The sequence below is a fragment of the Podarcis muralis genome, chromosome 14 (assembly GCF_964188315.1).
Source record: "Podarcis muralis chromosome 14, rPodMur119.hap1.1, whole genome shotgun sequence".
NCBI lineage: Eukaryota > Metazoa > Chordata > Lepidosauria > Squamata > Lacertidae > Podarcis > Podarcis muralis.
Genome location: NC_135668.1, coordinates 53,411,202 through 53,431,635, shown reverse-complemented (window position 1 = coordinate 53,431,635; position 20,434 = coordinate 53,411,202). Strand labels below are relative to the sequence as shown.

At 44.9% G+C, this 20,434-nt stretch overlaps 1 protein-coding gene across 2 annotated transcripts in view; it reads left to right on the top strand.

The window, feature by feature from the left end:
* LOC114584056 (cytochrome P450 3A9-like) overlaps positions 1-20,434 on the top strand; it is a 42,097-nt gene that overhangs the window by 6,224 nt on the left and 15,439 nt on the right. The window contains exons 6-13 of one of the 2 annotated variants that reach the window (XM_028705516.2): positions 282-370; positions 1,972-2,117; positions 5,588-5,715; positions 6,089-6,176; positions 7,407-7,567; positions 9,280-9,506; positions 10,506-10,668; positions 14,800-15,172. The exons of the other annotated variant lie outside the window; for it this stretch is intronic. Of the exons in view, the coding sequence (XP_028561349.2) occupies positions 282-370; positions 1,972-2,117; positions 5,588-5,715; positions 6,089-6,176; positions 7,407-7,567; positions 9,280-9,506; positions 10,506-10,668; positions 14,800-14,898 (1,101 nt within the window). The 3' untranslated portion in view covers positions 14,899-15,172. Of the gene's footprint in view, positions 1-281; positions 371-1,971; positions 2,118-5,587; positions 5,716-6,088; positions 6,177-7,406; positions 7,568-9,279; positions 9,507-10,505; positions 10,669-14,799; positions 15,173-20,434 lie in introns of those variants that run through there. 2 annotated transcript variants of the gene reach the window in all.

Here is a 20,434-nt window from a genome sequence, read left to right as displayed (position 1 = left end):
AAATGAGACGACTGGCATTTGTTTTGGTTTAAAGTGATGTTGCAACATTGCACCATTTCTCCAGGTACTCAGTGCATCCTGCCAATATTGTATTTCCATCCTCTCTGAATTTTCTGTTTGGAGCTGGGAAACCTTGCCTCAAACCACTTGGGTCGATCTTCTGTAGAATGTGCCCCTCTTTTTCTCTTCATCCTTGAATGGAGACCTTTCTGCGACCCCACAGGCTTCTGTGCAGCTGCTTCCAGTTCCTTGAAAGATCTCCATCATTTATTGTATTCCAGATGTTTCCCATCATCAAACACTACGGGGAGGTTCTGGTCCGGAACGTTCAGAAGAAAGTGGAAAAGGATGAGCTTCTGGTTGCGAAGGAGTAAGTCACTTGGGGCCAGGGAAGGCTGCCGTCAAAAACAGAGCCCTCTTCTATCCTCCCGCGACAACGTGGGCTGTCTTGGGGGTAAATCCAGACCAGATTGGGTTAACAAAGTGAGCAGCCATTAGGTGGTAAAAGCACGTAAATTCATGCTAGAAGTATCCATTCAATAAGATGTTCATGGGACCAAAGTTAGATGTTATCAGAAAAAACTGTTCTTTCCCCCTTATGGGGTACTCAAGAGCCCTTCTAGAGTCCTTTGCAGGTTCTCCATCGGTCGGAGAAAATAACAGAGGTCAACCAGAGAATATTGAGGATCAAAGCAGCTAGTAAGCCTGATCTTTATTAAACTGTTGCAACAGGGTCCCCCACTCACCACACACAGGAGGGAGGAGGAACCCAGAACATTGGTGTGAAAGCTCTTATATAGACTTTTGAAATTGCCACCCTGTAGCTCAAGACCCGCCCCCCCCCCAAATACATCATACATACATCACAGAAAGAGGTGGTCCCCAGCAGAAATACATCACGGGGGGGGGGGGCGGTCTACAGCAGCATCCTGTCTGGCAGGAAACCTGTTACAGTCATACCTTGGGTTGCAGTAGCTTCGGAATAAGTATTTCCGGGTTGCGCTCTGCAATGACCTGGAAGTAACGGAGCACGTTACTTCCGGGTTTTGCTGCTCGCGCATCCGCAGATGGTCAAAATGACATCATGCGCATGCACAGAATCGGTGAATTGCGACCCGCAGACATGCAGACGTGGGTTGAATTCGCTTCTGGATGCGAACGGGGCTCCGGAACTGATCCCGTTTGCATCCAGAGGGACCACTGTAATGGGTTTAGCTGGACTGCCTGGCCATCCTTTTGTGATGATAACTACTTAATTCCTGAGTCCAGGTCACAGGCTCACCCTATTCATACCCAAATGTGCCCTTAAGGCAGGATTTGTGAGCACAGAGACAATGGGGAGGCTTTTCCTATTTGCATCCAAACTGCAGAGGAATATTTGAGGTCACCGAAAGAGTCAAAATGGCTTTAGGACTCTTTTCCTATACTGTTTCTGACATGTGGTTTATATATTTGTTTATGTGTTTGCCTGGTCCATTTATGAACATTTATTTTATATCTTAGGGACGCGGGTGGCGCTGTGGGTAAAAGCCTCAGTGCCTAGGGCTTGCCGATCGAAAGGTCAGCGGTTCGAATCCCCGCGGCGGGGTGCGCTCCCGTTGCTCGGTCCCAGCGCCTGCCAACCTAGCAGTTCGAAAGCACCCCTGGGTGCAAGTAGATAAATAGGGACCGCTTACTGGCGGGAAGGTAAACGGCGTTTCCTCTTGAGTGAGATCGGCGCACAACCCTAGAGTCTGTCAAGACTTTACCTATTTTATATCTTAGACCTTATAATTCTCATAACACTAGACATCCTCCTTCCTTGGACATGAGAAATCTGGACTAATTACTCTGTGAACAGCATCAGGCATGCCATACATTCCTGCAACTTCCGTTCTGATAAGCCTTCAGGCAGGGATGGTCTCCTCCTTTAAATCGTTTGCTATTTAACACATCCGAGAGCCTGATTTGGCTGCTCTGTTCCCTCCCCAGTGTCTTTGGGGCCTTCAGCATGGATGTGATCACCAGCACTTCGTTTGGTGTGAATATTGACTCTATGAACAACCCTGATGACCCTTTTGTCAAGGAGATCCAGAAACTGACCAAGTTTTCCTTTAATCTACATATACTTTTAGCATGTAAGTTGGCTACCAATTTCCTTTTTATATCAATTTCATTATGATACAATAAAAACCCAACTCCCAACTAGTATAATAATAAATAAAATAATAATAATAATAATAATAATAATAATAATAATAATAATAATTACAAAGAAGAAGAATAATAAAGGAGAGAAAAAGGACAGAAAGAGAGAAAGAGGAAAATAAGAAGAGAAATAAAATAAGCACAAAGTTGTGTGTGTGTGTGTGTGTGTGTGTGTATATATATATATATATATATATATATATATATATATATATATGCAGGTTTTGGTGTCCTCGGGTATCTTCCCGTGTAAAAGTTGGGGTGTCTAGGCGACGTTTCGACGAGGTCTCACTCGTCATCTTCAGGCTGGTGCTTTCGGCTTCTTGTTACTGGAACAGAGCAGGATCTCAGTGTTTGAGTTCCTATAAATACTGTTGAGGAGGTGTGGCCTCCTATGTTCTGGGCAGAGAGGAAGTTCCCAGGCTAGTGGCACACTAGCCTGGGAACTTCCTCTCTGCCCAGAACATAGGAGGCCACACCTCCTCAACAGTATTTATAGGAACTCAAACACTGAGATCCTGCTCTGTTCCAGTAACAAGAAGCCGAAAGCACCAGCCTGAAGATGACGAGTGAGACCTCGTCGAAACGTCGCCTAGACACCCCAACTTTTACACGGGAAGATACCCGAGGACACCAAAACCTGCATTCCTGTACCCGTGAAAATCTACGAAAGCAAATATATATATATATATATATATATATATATATATATATATATATATATGCCTACCGGCGTGGTTGCTCGAGAGCGAACAGGCAAGATCCCCATTGGTTTTTCCAAAGGCTTTATTATTGGTGCAAAAACATTTACAGTGCGGAACGTCTCAATTCCATGTCTTGTTCAGTCACTAGCAGAATTTGAGAGAGGGCAGTCCTTAAACTTTCCCCAGCAGAGTAGTCTCTTGACCCCCATCCGACGCCTCCCCTCTCTGCGCATAAACAGACTGTGCAGAGAGGGCATGGCTAAAGGGGGACCTGCCTCCCCCCGCTTTGCTCATGCACGGTGTCTTGGCTCTCCCTTGCATCCTCCGAGCCCTGCATCTCTTCCCCACTAGAGGCGGGGCTTCCCTCCTCCGCGGAGGAAGTGCTGCTTCTCACGATCTTTGGAGGCTCCCTGTAACCCAGCTGCCCTTCCGCCTCTCGTCTCTGAGCTGATGGCAGTTCCCACACACACACACACACACACACACACACAGCCCTCTGTTATATCTTAATTTTCAATCCACATACATAGATGTGAATCCTCTTGGATCTCACCTGGGAGAACTTCCCTCATCCTCAGTCTCACGGCCTGAGAAAAGCCGCTCTGGCCTGCCTCTCTCACAGGTTCCTTCTCCTCCTCTCCACCACCTCTCTGTATGTATTTTCATTTATCCTGAATTTAAATCTTCAGAGATCAAAACATACATATGAATAATATTAACAGAGAACTATCAATAACTAAAGATCTTAAAAAATAAAAAAGAGGAAGAAAGAAGAAAAGAGGTACTTCTGCTTCTCTATCTACCAGTTATGCATATAACAATTATTCTAAGCATTTAGCGTATGCACTCCAGAATAGTTTCTAGCTGCAATTGATATCCAGCTTTCTCCTATTCCGCTAGATGGTGTTTCCACAAACTTCCCTCCCAGGCCACCAGAATTCATCTTTCTGCCACTCAGAAAGTCCAATATAACTCTTCATTTATTGTTATCTTTGTGTGTCCCACATTAATCTTTCTCCAGTTCCTTGTGACATGTTCTCTTCAGGGGTTCCAACAAATCTTAGTAAATCCATATTTATTTGCCTGTTGCATTTTCCTTAAATCGTATTTGATCCTCCTGTTTCCTTCTCCCTCCTTTTCTTCCAGTCCTTTATCAGTCTAAACTCCAGTAGGTGAGTTGCTTTCTCTATTTGCATGCTTATTCTTCCACTCATCTCTTCTTTGAAAGCACGTTAAGCACGAGAGACCGTGCTTTGAACCATCGTCAACTCTCCTTCTGACTTTGCAGCAGATTCCTTCATCAGGTCCAGCCCTGCAGACAACTGCAAATCTGCCTTGCCAACATCTGCTGATTTTCCATATTTAAGCAAAGATCATTCATCATCCACAGAACCACAGAACCTGTTTAATCAAAGATAGTTCCAATTCACCATCCTCAGATTCCACACCTTCTCCCATATCTGTAATCACATCTCTCTGGTCATCCCATGAAGTTCAGTTTTTAGATCTGCTGGTTGTGGTTTAAGCAGCCCTTGCATGAAGCATCAATGAACAGGGCCGTCTTACCCATAGGTGCTAGGGGTGTGGGACACCCGGGCGCCGGGCTCTCAGGGGCACCAGGCCAAGAGTCTGGTGCCTGAGAGTTGAGTTCGGGAAAGAGCCCTCCCATCGGTCGGAGCACCACGGCAGGTTCTTCTGCTGTGGGCAGCTCTGCACCACGAGTTTGGGGGTGACCGAGCCAGCGAGATATTGTACTTGAAAGGCAACTGTCAACAATTGACATCGCTAGTAGGGTTACGAGAAGTTTTGTAAAGATAAAATTATCATTTATTATGAAGGATAATTTATAATTTATTCATAAAAGGATTTGATTTAATAATAATAATTAAATATAACCAAATACAGGATTAGAGAATAAGTTTGAAAACCATCAGCCGAGGGGGAGGGAAGTCTCAAGCTTATATAGCCAAATGTCTTTTATTCTATTATACAACAGTGATTAAAAATTTGTCCAGTAGCACCTTAGAGACCAACTAAGTTTGTTCTGGGTATAAGCTTTTGTGTGCATGCACACTTTTAGCTTATACCCAGAACAAACATAGTTGGTCTCTAAGGTGCTACTGGACAATTATAATTTTTTAAAAATTTATTTCAACTGCGTCAGACCAACACGGCTACCTACCTGGATACAACAATGATGTTATGTTTGAAAAAAATGTAAAAACCAATAAAATTGTGTGTGTGTGTGTGTGTGTGTGTGTGTGTGTGAAATAAAAAGTCAATTATATAAAATACATTTTAGGGCTTTGAATCAATAGTCAAATACTGGGTCTTCTGATTGCCCCAGCTAAAAACCTTGCAACCTTTCCTGTCACCTGCTCATCTTGATCTGCCAAGAGAAAGGACACAGTGGCAGTGGTTGGGCGACAATAAAAGAGGGGTGGAAAACTCATTCCTCAAGTCTTTATAAAGAGTGTAGGCCAGAAGGGCATGCGCCACCGATTCGGTGCTGCGCATTATGGATCTGTAACCCTGAGATTCACAATGTGTTTGGGCACTGACCACATGCTATTAAGGCTTACAAGCATTGACCCTCAGAGCAAATAAACCAAAGTTTACTCATGGATTTCTACAGAACTATGTCTGTCTGCCTGATGTTTTGCTTCCCGTTAACTGTGAATCTCTGTTTCTTGCAGTTGTGTTCCCGTTTGTGGTTTCTCTCCTCAACTTAATGAAAATCACTTTCTTCAACCCAGAAGCTATGAACTTCTTCGAGAGGTCATTTGCGAAAATAAAGGCGACACGGGAGAAAGAAGGCCAGGGGGTGAGCATTCAGGCCGCACTGAATTTTGAGGGTGAAAAATTCACACAAAAAATTCACACCAGAACGAACTTTCCTTGGAGGGGACAAAATTATTCACCCAAAGATCCCCCAAGACTCACCTCTACTGTGCTACTTCATTGCTATTTTCTACACAAAACAACCCAATATTTTGACTCTTTTGCCCCCTCAGTATGTCCAAATCTGCCTAAGAACAGTGAGATCACCACACAGCCAATGTCCTTAAGGGCAAAGGCACCCAACTCTCAGGGCTGCATTCAACCCTTTAAGAAACTTGGGGGAGCAAACCATCTTGGTCTGTGGGGGTCTTTCCTCTGCTTGCTTTCTCCGCTGTTTTATTTGTTTCTATGCTTAGGGCCGGGTGGATTTCCTGCAGCTGATGATCAACTCCCAGAAGTCCAACAGGGAGCACCAGAGCAACGGCTCGGATCCTTCCTATAAAGGTAATGCTACTTCTGGGAGTCAATTCAGTGTAACTTTGAGGTCTCTGAAACCGAAGGGGAACAAGTCCAAAAGATATCAGGGGAGGCGCCAAGCAGATCTCACCGGGGAGGGCATTCCACAGATGGGGAGCCAGGACTGAAAAGGCCCTTTTGCGATTTAGGGATGAAGTTCTGATCCATGTTGGCAGAACGTCTAAAGCAAACAAAGCTAAGAGGCTCAATGCATGGCGCTCTCATTCCCAGACTTCAGGGAATCGGTGTCCTCCCCCCCACTGGAAGTAGATAAGCAGATCAAAGGAAAAGGAGTCTTTTTACCAGTTAAAAACTTTAATGATCACAGCGAGAGAACAAAGAATCCATTTCCTAGGGATGGCGGTGCTCCCAATTAAGGGTTCCACCCACTTCCTCCCTAATCACTACTGTGTCTTGTAACCAGATCTTGTAACCGCTGTGCTTTCTGTGCTTCCACCTTATCAGCTCTTCTTGACCTTGGGCTGAGCAGCTGAATGCCTTCCAGGGACAGTGAATCTGTTAACTCTCTCCTCCCCAGTGTTTCTTCCCCTAGCTGTTCCCCATCCAGTATTTCCCAGCTTCTGCCTTCTGAACTATGTCCCTCTGCAAACCGCTGTTCCAAATCTATACTGTCCTACACCCGGGAAGATTCAGGATCCTGATCAGGGGGAGGATCCCACCATTCCTCCTCAGTCCAGACCTCCTCAGCATGGTCCCTGACATTACCAATGCAGATCATTTCCCCACCTAGTGTATGTGCTGTATTATTGGGGCTAATAATAATATTTATACCCTGCCCACCTGATAGGGCTTCGCCAGCCACTCTGGGTGGCTTCAAACATAGTCTGAAAACACAACTAAGCATCAAATATTTGAAACTTCCCAATACAGGGCTGCCTTTAGGGCTGCCTTCAAAAGGTTGTTTAATTCTTTATCTCCTTGACATCTGATGAGAGGGTGTTCCAGAGGGTGGGTGCCACTACTGAGAAGGCCCTCTGCCTGGGTCCCCTCTTGCAGTGAGGGAACTTCCAGAAGGCCCTCAGAGCTGGACCTCTGTGTCCGGGTTGGATGATGGGGGTGGAGATGCTCCCTTAGGTATATAGGACCGAGGCTGTTTAGGGCTTTAAAGGTTAGCACCAACACATTGTATTGTGCATGGAAACATTCTAGATTAGTTGTAGTTTCTGCTTCATCTTTCTGGCCTTTGTTTGTTTGCAGGCTTGACTGATGATGAAATCCTGGCCCAAGCCTTCACCTTTGTCTTTGGTGGATACGAAACCAACAGCAACTCTTTGGGCTATACGGCCTACTTTTTAGCCATTCACCCAGATGTCCAGCAGAAGCTTCAAGCTGAGGTAGATACGATCCTGCCCAACAAGGTGAGAATGTGCAGGTTGTAAAGGTGAGTCTGGATTCAATGGAGAAGGTTTTGGGGGTATGGAATTGTAGAATTGTAGAGTTGGAAGGAACCCCCCTGGGGCATCTAATCCACCCCCTACAATACAGGAAACTCAACTATAGGATCCCTGGCAGATGGCCATCCAACCTCTGCTTAAAAACCTCCAAGGAGAGAGAGTCCAAAACCTCCCATTGTTGAACAGCTCATACTATCAGAAAGTTCTTCCAGATGCTGAGTCGGAATCTTTTTTCTTGTAACCTGATGTCAAGTATGGGAGTTCCCCTCTCCCTTTTGGTAACTCAGCAATCAGAATTAAAGAGCATTTGTTAGATTTACAGTAGTACCTTGGTTCTCAAACTTAATCCGTTCCAGAAGTCCACTCCAAAACCAAACCGTTCCAAAACCAAGGTGTGCATTCCCATAGAGAGTAATGCAAAATGAATTAATCCATTCCAGACTTTTAAAAACAACCCCTAAAACATGAATTTTACTGTCTAATGAGACCATTGATCCATAAAATGAAAGCAATAATCAATGTGCTATACTATAAAATAAATAAGACAGTATTGTAGATGATAAAAATAACCCCCCCCTTGTCTACGCTGATGATAGCCATTGTTTGGATGGGGGGCTTTTATCCATTTCCACAGTCAATCAATCAATCAATCAATCAATCAGTAGCTGAGCTGGGTTCCACACAGTCACAAAAACAAATTAACCGGAAAAAGCCTCAAAAACAAAAATGCAAAATAGACAGCAAAAACAAAAGCACCAAACTTAATTTGTTCCAGAAGTCCATTTGACTTCCAAAATGTTCGAAAACCAAGGTGCAGCTTCTGATTGGTGCAGACGCCCCGGAAACAATAGCTGGCAGCCGCATCGGATGTTCGGCTTCTGAAAAACGTTCAAAAACTGGAACACTTACTTCCGGGTTTTCAGTGTTTGAGAACCAAGTTGTTTGCGAACCAAGGTACCCTGTATAGTCTTTTTATTACAGCATTATTTGTGCAAGCACAAACAGGTAACCCTCTGCAAAGATATCAGTTGCCTATTCTGACTCCTCCCCACTTTCGCAGCATGAAGCACGCCAAAGGAATGTCTCTCCTCTGCTGCGTCTCCTTTGTTCTCTGACACGCTCGGACCTCCGAGTTCAGGGGGTTTCTCCCCTACTCTCGAGTGATGTATCACCCAGCTGCTCCCCCCCTTCTGGTTCTTTAGCTACTATTTCATAGCTGGGTAGCTCCTCTCTCAGCTGTGGAGCTTCTGTGTCTGCCTGTCTCTCTGCTTCTGGAAATGCTGGAAGCGGCGGGCGGGTATTACTCCTCTTCTGCTGTTAGGAGCTGATCTCCCTGCGATTGCATTCCCCAATCTTCCAATTCAGACCAGCCCCTGACACCTGAAGCCATTGGTTCGAATTCTACCCTCCAGAGCAGGAGTATAGGAGATGGGTTTTGAGGTCTTTTTTTAAAAGAAAGAACAGTTGCATTTGCTTCCTTCTACCTGTGTTGAATATAACCCAAAGAGTTTTCCCCATTCATGGACAGAAATCTTAGAATAAGGCTACTGAGAGCTTTCCTTCTGATGGTCTCTGCGTCTGGGCTCCCCTGCTTTCCCCAAGAACTGTAGAAAGACGGAGCCTGATTTCAGATCCCACCAAGTACGACTAACCTTCCCCCTTGAATCACCCCAAAGGCTCCTCTCACCTACGATGCCATCATGCAACTGGAGTATCTTGACATGGTCCTGAACGAAACGCAAAGGCTGTATCCTTTTGGAGGGCGGCTCGAAAGGCTCTGCAAGAAAGATGTCGAAATCAATGGCGTCACTATCCCGAAAGGCACATTGGTGATGATCCCACCCTACACGCTTCATCGGGACCCCGAATACTGGCCGGAACCTGAAGAGTTCAGACCTGAGAGGTAACAAAAAAAAATGTGCTGGTGAAAAATAGGAAGCACATTCATGCCAATGCTGATTCACACCTGAATGTACACAATTAATAATAATAATAATAATTTATACTCCACCCTCCCTGGCCAGAGCCGGGCTCAGGACGACTAACACCAGTAAAATTACAATAAAAAATAATAGTGGAAAAAACCAATTTAAAATACAATTTTAAATGCAGCCTCATTTTAAAAGTAGCCCATAGATCAAAACCAGAAGGGGAGGGAAACATAAGGGTCAGACTGAGTCCAAACCAAAGGCCAGGCCGAACAGCTGTCTTGCAGGCCCTGCAGAAAGATGTCAAGTCCTGCAGGGCCCTGGTCTCTTGTGACAGAGCATTCCACCAAGTCGGGGCCAGTACTGAAAAGGCCCTGGCCCTAGCTGAGACCCATCTAACCACCTTGCGACTTGGGACCTCCAAAGTGTTGTCATTTGTGGACCTTAAGGTCCTCCGCGGGGCAGACCAGGAGAGGCGGTCCCGTAGGTACGAGGGTCCTAGGCCACATAGGGCTTTCAAAGTCAAAGCCAGCACCTTAAACCTGACCCTGTACTCCACCAAAAGAGCCAGTGCAGTTGGTAAAGCACTGGGTGAATGTGATCCCGCAGCGAGGACCCCATAAGGAGTCTTGCCACGGCATTCTGCACCCGCTGGAGTTTCTGGGTCAATCTCAAGGGCAGCCCCGCATATAATAATAATAATAATAATAATAATAATAATAATAATAATAATAATTTTAAAAAAAATATTATTTATACCCCGCCCATCTGGCTGGGTTTCCCCAGCCACTCTGGGTGGCTACCAACAGAATATTAAAATACAATAACCTATTAAGCATTAAAAGCTTCCCTAAACAAGGCTGCCTTCAGATGTCTTCTAAAAGTCTGGTAGTTTTTCTCTTTGACACCTGAGATCTGCCCTTTCCGGTCCCTTATCCAGCCTCCATTTTTCTTGTCTCTGTGAATGCAACCAGGTTCAGCAAAGAGAATAAGGACAAAATAGATCCCTACACGTACCTGCCCTTTGGAGCTGGTCCCCGGAACTGCCTGGGAATGCGCTTTGCTCTCGTCACGATGAAGGTGGCAATTGCAATCCTGATGCAGCATTTTTCCTTCAAGGTCTGCGATGAAACGCCGGTGAGGAGGTTGGATGTCTGGCACACCTCTGTGTGTGCGTGGAAAGGGAGGGGAAGGTTTTCCTGACCCTGTCCTGATCTCCTCCATCTTCTCCTGTTATGCAAGAGCCTTTTCCTTCAGAGAAGTGGCTGGCCATAAGGTAACAGGGACTACAGTGGATGCTCAGGTTGCGAACATGATCCGTGCGGGAAGCACATCTGCAACCCACAGTGTCTGCAACCCTCAGCGCTGCGTCTGTGCACACGTGGGTTGTGGTTCGGCGCTTCTGCGCATGCACAAAGTGTGATTTAGCACTACTGCGCATGTGCAAGCGCCAAAACCAGGAAGTAACCTGTTCCGGTACTTCCGGGTTCAGCGCGGTGCGCAACCCGAAGCATCTGTAACCTGAGGTATGAATGTATAATGCAATTTGGGAAAAGGAGCGAGATGGACATTGTCTTCACCTGGGGCGACTGTAGGGGATCCTGCATTTCAGAAACTCTGCCACTTGTGTTTTCCGACCCCTATGAGGTGGTGGAGCAAGCTGATTGGGCGCCTGGGGTGACATGCGTGCCTTGCGCCCAGGGGCGAGGCTAGCCAGGGCAGGACACTCTGTGGGGCCTCCAAGGAGTCTACCTGCCTCCTCCCACTCAGCTGCCCTATAGCTCAGGGGAAGCTGGCGCGAGGACAGTTTGGGGCAGCGCGGAGCCTGCGGGAGCCCAAGCCACTGCGTCACTCCCAGGAGAGACACATGGCTTGGGTGTGCTGCAGGCCCCGCGGGGAGTGCCGCCTGACATTTTGTCACCCCCCTCAGTGGTGACACCTGCCCCCACCGCACCCCCCTTCCTCTGCCCCTGCCCCTATGCTGTAACCTGCAGCCTGTGCAAGTTTATCACTGGCTCTGTAATTAAACCCCAAATAATGACTGCTTTTAATCCTTCACTGCTATGATGAATGCCTCTTACAACTTTTTGTTTTATTGGTGTATTACAATGCTCAGCTCTTTTTTTAAAAAAAAAATATTTCTTTGGGCTAACAACAAAAACACAAATGCGTACCAGGCTGCTAGAATAAAAATAAAAGGCTGAGTATATCTTTAAACAGAGAATGAAATAAAACCCATTATTGTCATGGGTGGGATGAATCTTAAAGAGGAATAATATAATATATTATTGAATCAATTAAACCCATTGATAAGCTGAGGGAGGCGACAGACCACATTTTTCTTTATTGACATAAGTAATGAAATCAAATCAAACCAAACCAAACCTGTGAATCTATCCTCTTCACATTGCCCCATGGAAATGTGTAGTTTGTTGCTCAACTTATCAAGCAAGTTCCCAAACATTGGAATAACAAAAAGAAATGTTGGCGCCATTTGTATGTCTCCAGAAATGAGCCACTGTGGCTCCAATATCTATTAAAAATGAAACTTTAAGTACAGTACATTAAGTGTATTATAGTTAAGTATGGTATATTAAGACCAGCTTCTTCCAAAATAGATAAAACTGCAAGCTGGGCAGAATGGGTATTATAACAATTCCAAATTGTATGGATTTCTTCTACCAAATTTTAGAAAGGCCCGAGTCTTATGTTTCCGCACTTGGGAACTGCTCTCTGGTGGCACATCCAGGGAGAGTTTGCCACATGGTGCTCACACGGGGAGTTGTTTGGAACAGCTATTACAGCTCGCCTCTGATGCGCAGGTGCTGAAAGCAGCACCTGTGAAGTCTTTGCAACTCTCATATAGAATCAGAACCATCACCGCATCTGCCACTGGGATTATTTAATAGATAAGCGGAGGGCAATTTAAAGTTTGCTGAGTCGAAAGAAGAAATAACGTCTTCGCTCTATGCATCGACGATGATCTGAAACCATGTCTGACAACCACTGAACTCCCCATTGTCCTCCCCACTGGCAAAACACGAGGTCAGTCATCCCATGGAATCTTGCCAAAATCGATGGACTTTAGCATGAATACAAGTACAAAAAGTGCTTTATCTCTGCTTGCATAACCATCCATTTGCAAAATGCATTTGTACAGCTTATAAAGCAGTATCCTGCCATTGGAAGATTGCTGTTATTACATTCCCATAAACAAGAGGGGATAACTTTGTAAGCGCAGTGAATCATTCAACCAAGTCTATATTAATAGGAATGCTGAAGAATGCTTAGTCTGGATGCCTCGAGTAAGTTAAAAACAGGCAAACATTGCAGTTAAACTGCATGAAACTGAGAGCACCGTTGAAGGCCAGAGATCCAAATTAATGTGACAATAAAATGTTGGGCCACCGTACTAGGTTAATTTGAGCTTGGAGCTTGTCACATCAAAAAGGTTGGGAACCCCTGGTGTAGTGGTTAGAGTGATGGACTAGGGCTTGGGTGACCTGGGAGAGCAGGGTTTGAATCCCCACTCAGCCACAAAAACTCACTGGGTGACATAAGAACATAAGATCCAGCTGCATCAGGCCAGTGGCCCATCTAGTCCAGCATCCTGTTCTCACAGTGGCCAAAGGGTTACCTGTGGGAAGCCAGCATGCAGGATTCGAGCACAAGTCCATTCTCCCCTCCTGTGGTTTCCATCAGCTGCTATTCAGAAGCACGGCTGCTTCCAACTGTGGAGATGGCGCAAAGCCACCATGGCTAGTGGCCATCAGTAGCTCTCTGGCCATCAATTTGTTTTGTTGGTTGGCATCCGTCTGTCTCGGGAGACAATGGAGGAGTGTGCCTTGGGGGGTGAAGTCAAACCACTGAAGAGTTGCAGCGCCTGCTGTGGCTGTAGAGACTGATACAGGAGAGACATGCTGTATTGCAGTCAGGGCGGATGAAGGTGTCCGATTATACCGCTGCAGATGCACCAGGCTGTTTCCTTCCTTCCTTCCTTCCTTCCTTCCTTCCTTCCTTCCTTCCTTCCTTCCTTTCCCCCCACTTACTAAATTGCAGGTTATCTCCTGGTCCAGTTCAAAGGCGATCGAAGTCCCAGCAGGGGACGTCAGGACCGGGGGCAAGATGGCGGGGTGGGAGCAGGAACAGGGGTCCAGAAGCCAGGAGTCAGGAAGCCAAGGGTCCGAGGGTCAGGAAGCAAGGAGTTATGAAGTCAGGGGTCCGAGGGTCAGGAAGCAGGGAGTCATGAAGTCAGGGGTCCGAGGATCAAGAAGCAGGGAGTCAAGAATCTGAGGTTCAAGGATCAGGAAGCAAGAACCCAAACACAGCAAGGCAGGAAGCATGTTGCTGTGGCAAAGAGCCGAAGGGAAATGCAGACCTTATATCCCTTCCCAGCTCTTGCCAACAGGTGCTGTGAGTTACCAATGGGCCTCACCTGTGAGGCCACGCCTTGCCCCTTCAGAACAAACTTAGGAAGGCCCCACTCCTGCAAAGTCCTATTGGTCACAGGGCCTGGCTCCTGCACGCACACCTGACACCTTCCGAGCGACCCTTATTTTCAGAAAGCTCTTCCTAACATTCCCTTCACACCATAAGACTGTGATCCTACAAATCAGGGGTGGGTTCCTCTGGAGGACTCTCAGGTGCTGTTAGACCCCACTTCCCATGGTCCCTAACCATTAGCCATGGGACCCAGGGCTGAAGGGAATTATTATTATTATTATTTTTTAAATTTTTATTAAGGTTTTCCAAGTATTACAAAAAGAAAAAGTACAAAATAAAAACAGTTAAAAACAGTTCAGTCTTTTCATGTCTTATTTTTCATTTGCCTGTTTCTCGGACCTCCTCACACCTCCCTTTTTTTGTATCCAGTTCAATTAGTTGGTTCAGCAAATCCTTTCCCTCTTTATTTTTATCCTAATCTTTAATCTTAATATATTATAACTTTAGATTATCCCCTGTTAACAATCCATTTTTACACATCTTTATAACATTACTGCTGAAAACCACTTTACTTCAATCCAACATCATTCTAACATTCATTAATTTTGCAGTATTTCTGTAAATAGTCTTTAAATTTCTTCCAATCTTCTTCCACCGACTCTTCTCCCTGGTCTCGGATTCTGCCGCCGGGGCTGAAGGGAATTAGAGCCCAACCACTTCTGGAACATAGCAGGACCCCCACCCTTGCTGTCAAGATTTGCTGGTGGCTTAAGATGGGTCTAATGGTTTCCTAAGTGCTCTCTTTCCCTTTTCATCCTGCTGCAGATTCCTCTGGAGATGAGCAACGAAGCCTTCTTAGTGCCAAAGAAACCAATAGTTCTGAAGCTGGTGCCACGAGGTGATCCCCGGGCGAAGGGGGAGTGAAGCCAGGCCCTGGACCTTGGTAGAAGATGCAGAAGCCTCAGGTGTTGCTTTGAGAAGTTCCCCCCAAAAGAACTTCAGATAGTTCCAGAGAATTGGACCGATTCGCAAACTGAAACAGAGCTCTCTGAAAATTCGTGCATCTCTGAATTTGGCACTGCGGTTTTCCAGCCAAAAAATGCACACAAAATGGGAGTCATTAGTGCATCGCCAAAAAAAATGTGTATCTTGGTGAAAGTAGCATTAAAAGATGTGTTCCATTAAGGAAAAACCAAAATGCTTGCATTGTATTCAGGCTTGCCAAAATATTTGCACTGTGAAACATTCATACAAAAGTGTGTCTACTAGGAGAAAAGGGCACCAGAAATATGTACAAATGTTCATGCAAACCCCTCTGTGGAAATGGGGTAAAGCACACGTAAGAAAGTGGGAAATCTAAATTCTCAGATTTTTCCATCCCCTAACATTCCTTTATTTCCCTGATCTGTCGCTTCTATTGTTTCAAGGCTGTTTTGGAGATTTTTTAAAACAATATTATATATATTTGGTTGCAAGGCATCTTGAAAATTCTTGTACTATAAAGTAGATTTAAAAAGCCCTCCTTTAAAACCAGATCATCAATGATGATTAATTGGAGCATGCCCAGGCTACAATTTTGTATCAGTCTGAGACCAGTTTACCAGTCTTGGCTTCCCCCATGGAATTCTGGGAACTGTAGTTTGGGGAGGGTGCTGAGGAGATTTCGTTAAGGGATCCATACAGAGCACATGCAACTTGAATTCCTCAGGGTTGCTTGGGAAGAGAGAATCACTATGGCATCAAATCATGACCACTGAACGACAGGAAACTCAGTCGGTGCAGGCCAGGATTGCAAAAACCCCTTCCTAGAATTGACACACATCACAGTCCTGGGTAATGTGATTTATTTGGGTCCCTGTGACTCAGATACATTCTTTCAAAACTCTGTGTGTGGAAATGGTCTTGCAGAAACAGGACCCATCCACCAGTGCAAGCCCAATTTAAATACCACTCTGGAGAGAAATAAGATCTGCTGTGGTTTAGTAGATTAAACTTCCCTTGTTAAATGCAGCTTCCCTTGTTGAGTTGTTAGAGTCACCTAACAGTGTGTAAAACTGGGTCTGGAAACAGCTCAGAAGCAGTAGTTGCAGTTGGTGAAAGACCAATGTAATGTGACCTGCCTTTGGCACGATATACACTACAGTACACTGACGCCTGGTATAGGGGGTGCTTGGGACTCCTGCCCCCTCAATATTTTGAATCGGGGGCCGTGTGAACAAACCCTAATTTCATGGCTACAAGAGCATGAACAACTGAGACCAGTTGGGTTGTAGCTGCCACATCAGTCTAAGATGGTACGAGCGTCTCTGTGCCGTGGAAGCAACCTGTGATTTTCTGTGACCTCCTTGTTGCACCATATAGCATGCTCCAGTAGCCTTTGGCTGCATGCACACATTCTCATTTGTAGCACCGAAATGTGGTTTTCCTCAATATGGAATCACTCACGCTTAGCTTCAAAATGCTGCTTTCCATCTAGACCGGTTCTTAATCCTGGCTTCCATAAGGGTGTGAGTGTATACATTTGAAAACCCTTCTCTTGATGAAATAAACTGCAACCTTTTCCTTCCTGAGCACAACCAAGGTGAATGAAGAAGAAAGCTGTGATTGTGGTCTTGGCATAGAGACATCCACAATGTCATTGGATGTTAAGAATAGGTCAGCAATAAAATCTTCAAAAAATGCCCCCCCTGCATTGTCCTTGCAAGCTGGCACCTCTGGCCCTAACAGTCCCATCCCCCCTGAAAAATTTCACCGCATGCTACTGGCAAGAAGGCACCTGAGACAAGACACCCTCTCTCCAATTTCACCTCTGTGACAAGCAGAACTCCCCTGGCCTCTTTTCACATCAAACATAGCAAGCTTGTTCGGAGTCAGCCTGCCAGACATCAGAGCAAAGGTGAACAGATCGCAAAAGATATTGTGAAATTTTAATTTTTGTCCTTTGAGCTCCAGCCCTGAAAGAGAATAGAAATTCAAACAAACACAGTAGGAACAGGTTGTTATTTTTTTAAAAAGCCATGCGAGAGTTTTAATTCAGTTAAACAAAAAACAAAAAAACCCCAGAAATTACAATGTTAGGTATATTCAGCCAGGGAAACCCAAGGTCATTATATAATAGGTTACTTATTAACGGCAGCAAGAATATTGATAGCCAGAGACTGAAAAGAAGCGAAGGGTACCAATGTACCACAAACGGTATCACATAATTTGGGAGGTGGCACTTTGTGAAAAATGGATGCAAACAATTTGTGAGGGCAACCAGCATTCCCTTCACCCTGAAAGACTTTTATAGCAGACTAGTGGCTCTTTATTCTGCCCAAGAACAAAGACTCTGCAGGGCAAAGTGTACCTGTGACATTTCGTATTATGCGGCTGTGCTAACACTTCCCTTTATATTGACTGCAGCAGGGCTTTTTCCCAGGGGGAACTCCCAGGAACTCAGTTCCACCACCTCTCAGGTGGGTTCTGGCACCTGTCAGGTGAGCACCTAAGAGAAGGTTCCTGGTGAGTTCCAGCATCTCTTTTTCTAGAAAATCAGCCCTGGACAGCAGCAACGATTGGACTCTTTCTGCTCCAGGGCTTATGAACTCACCTGTTTTTATTTTGATCTCACCTTGCCAACAAAGGTCCGTATAGTTAAAGCTATGGTTTTCCCAGTAGTGATGTATGGAAGTGAGAGCTGGACCATAAAGAAGGCCGATCGCCGAAGAATTGATGCTTTTGAATTATGGTCTGGAGGAGACTCTTGAGAGTCCCATGGACTGCAAGAAGATCAAACCTCTCCATTCTTAAGGAAATCAGCCCTGAGTGCTCACTGGAAGGACAGATCCTGAAGCTGGGGCTCCAAGACTTTGGCCACCTCATGAGAAGAGAAGACTCCCTGGAAAAGACCCTGATGTTGGGGAAGATGGAGGGCACAAGGAGAAGGGGACGACAGAGGACGAGATGGTTGGATAGTGTTCTCGAAGCTACCAGCATGAGTTTGACCAAACTGCGGGAGGCGGTGGAAGACAGGAGTGCCTGGCGCGCTCTGGTCCAGGGGGTCATGAAGAGTCGGACACAACTAAACGACTAAACAACAACAACATGCCTTCAGGTTGGGAGGGGAAGGTGTGATGCTGAGTTTGGCATTTTCATCTTTTCACATATAACAACATACACACACATGCAAGAATAAAAATAATGATTTTTTTTTAAAAAAAGTACAGCAAAAACACACAAACACAAGGGTGTTTGCTATAGATAAAGTTGTGGCAACTTTAATTGCAGAATAAGGCAGTGGGATTCTGGGCTGCCCCACTTCCACTGGGCTGGGTCTTCTCCAGAGAGAAAGACTCCTGCATTAAATGATGCACGTCGGGGAGAAGGACAGGCTAAAGTTCAGCAGTTATGAATACCTGAACGAGAGGATTTCAGCTGCACTTCTGTGTGCTCTTTGTCTTAAGACGTCACGTGACTATGTTCATTGCAGATCACTGCAGATATCATCCATTATTTTATTTATTTATCGAGAAGCATTTGTATTCTGCATAATGAAAAAAGATATATCTCTCAAGCGGTGTACACAAAGCAATTAAATATGATTAATTCCTCCTCTCCATGCATTGAGGTCCTGATCAGTTTATGCAGTAAGCTTATGGTTCAGGGAGCGCGTGAAGAATCCTCTCATAGAGAACAGGTACCCTGGAGAGAAGGAGCAAGCGATTAAACCAGCTTAAATCTGTGGTGTAGATATATCATTGTTATTACATATTTATTGCATCCATATCACACCTTTTCCTCCAGGTTGGTGCACCTGTGTTTTGGCGCCTCCTGCTAAAAAACCCCAAACCATTTTCTTCCTTACTCTTAATCCAGGATTTACGAGGACCGACAATCTATATTAGCCATACTGGATTCGGCTATTACAAAAGCCGTCCTTGTGAAAAAGTGCTACACCACTTTGGCTTGCTGGCGTAGGAATGACAGAGAGGGAGCCAGTTTGACCTCTCTCAGGAGGGGATCCCATCATCTGGGAGCAGCCACAGAAAAGGCTCTCCATGAACCCACAATTTTTTTTTATTCATTTTTCTTTTTCATTCCTTATATACTTCTCAAATTCTTAACATTTACTATATATTCCTCCCTCCCTCCCCTCCAGGGCTTCCCCCAACTTCCGCTTCTGGTTTGTTTCTCTTTTCACCCACTTTGCTATCTCCTAACAGAAAAAGTTATTAATAAGATAACATCAAGCCTTAAAACATGAAAATAAAAGGTAAACACACCATAATATTTCACTATCTTCTAAACATTTTCTAGTACTAATAATGTGAATGTTTATTTAAATCCTGCCATCAAGTCTATTGATTTTCTTTGTTTCTACAAATATAATATAAATGGTTCCCATTCTTTTTCAAAGTCGCTGTTGTCTTTTTCTCTTAGCCTTTCTGTCATTTTTGCCAGTTCTGCATAGTTCATCAACTTCTCTTGCCATTGTTCTTTAGTTGGTATTTCTCCAGTCTTCCAATTTTGTGCAATCAATTTTCTGCAATTCTTGCTGCTTTGGTGGGGGACTGTAGTCTGCTGTAGTGTAGAGGACTAAATAAAGTCCTCATTTCTGTTGGTATGTCTTGGCCTAAAATACCTAGCAAAAAGGCTTCTGGGTTTTTTTACGAAAGTTATTTTCAACATTTTCTTCAATTCATTGTATATCATTTCCCAGTAGGCTTTTACTTTTTTACAATCCCACCATATTTGATAAAACATACCTTCTGTTTCACATCTCCAACACACTTTCTTTTTACAGATAGGTAGCCGTGTTGGTCTGCCATAGTCAAAACAAAAAAAATTCCTTCCAGTAGCACCTTAAAGACCAACTAAGTTAGTTCTTGGTATGAGCTTTCGGGTATCTGAAGAAGTGTGCATGCACACGAAAGCTCATACCAAGAACTAACTTAGTTGGTCTTTAAGGTGCTACTGGAAGGATTTTTTTTTTGTTTTTAGACTTTCTTTTTGTTTTTATACATTTTTGCCAATTTAACCGGTGATAAATACCATCTATACATCATTTTCATATAATTCTCTCTCAATAATATACAATCGGCAAATTTCAAATTTACTTTCCACGATTTTATCCAGTCCTGAAATTGCATATTATGTCCTACGTCTTGCGCCCATTTGAATATTACTCCATGAACCACACTTCTGATGTTGATGGGATCGCAAGAAGGTGCTCACCTGAGGATCTTAGCACCTTAAGGTGGCAACCTGTACCAGCCAGGGGGCAAGAGGTGGAGGCAGGGGGAAGCTTCAGAGCTGGAGGAAGAGGCAGGACAGGCCAGGCAAGCCAAGGGCCAGGTGCTTCCCCACCCTCTCCTGTGCCCCTGTCTCCCAGAACCAGGAAAGATTGAAGCATCTTCGTTCGGCTAAGGGAGCTGGGCATGTTTAGCCTGGAGAAGAGGAGGTTAAGGGGTGATATGAT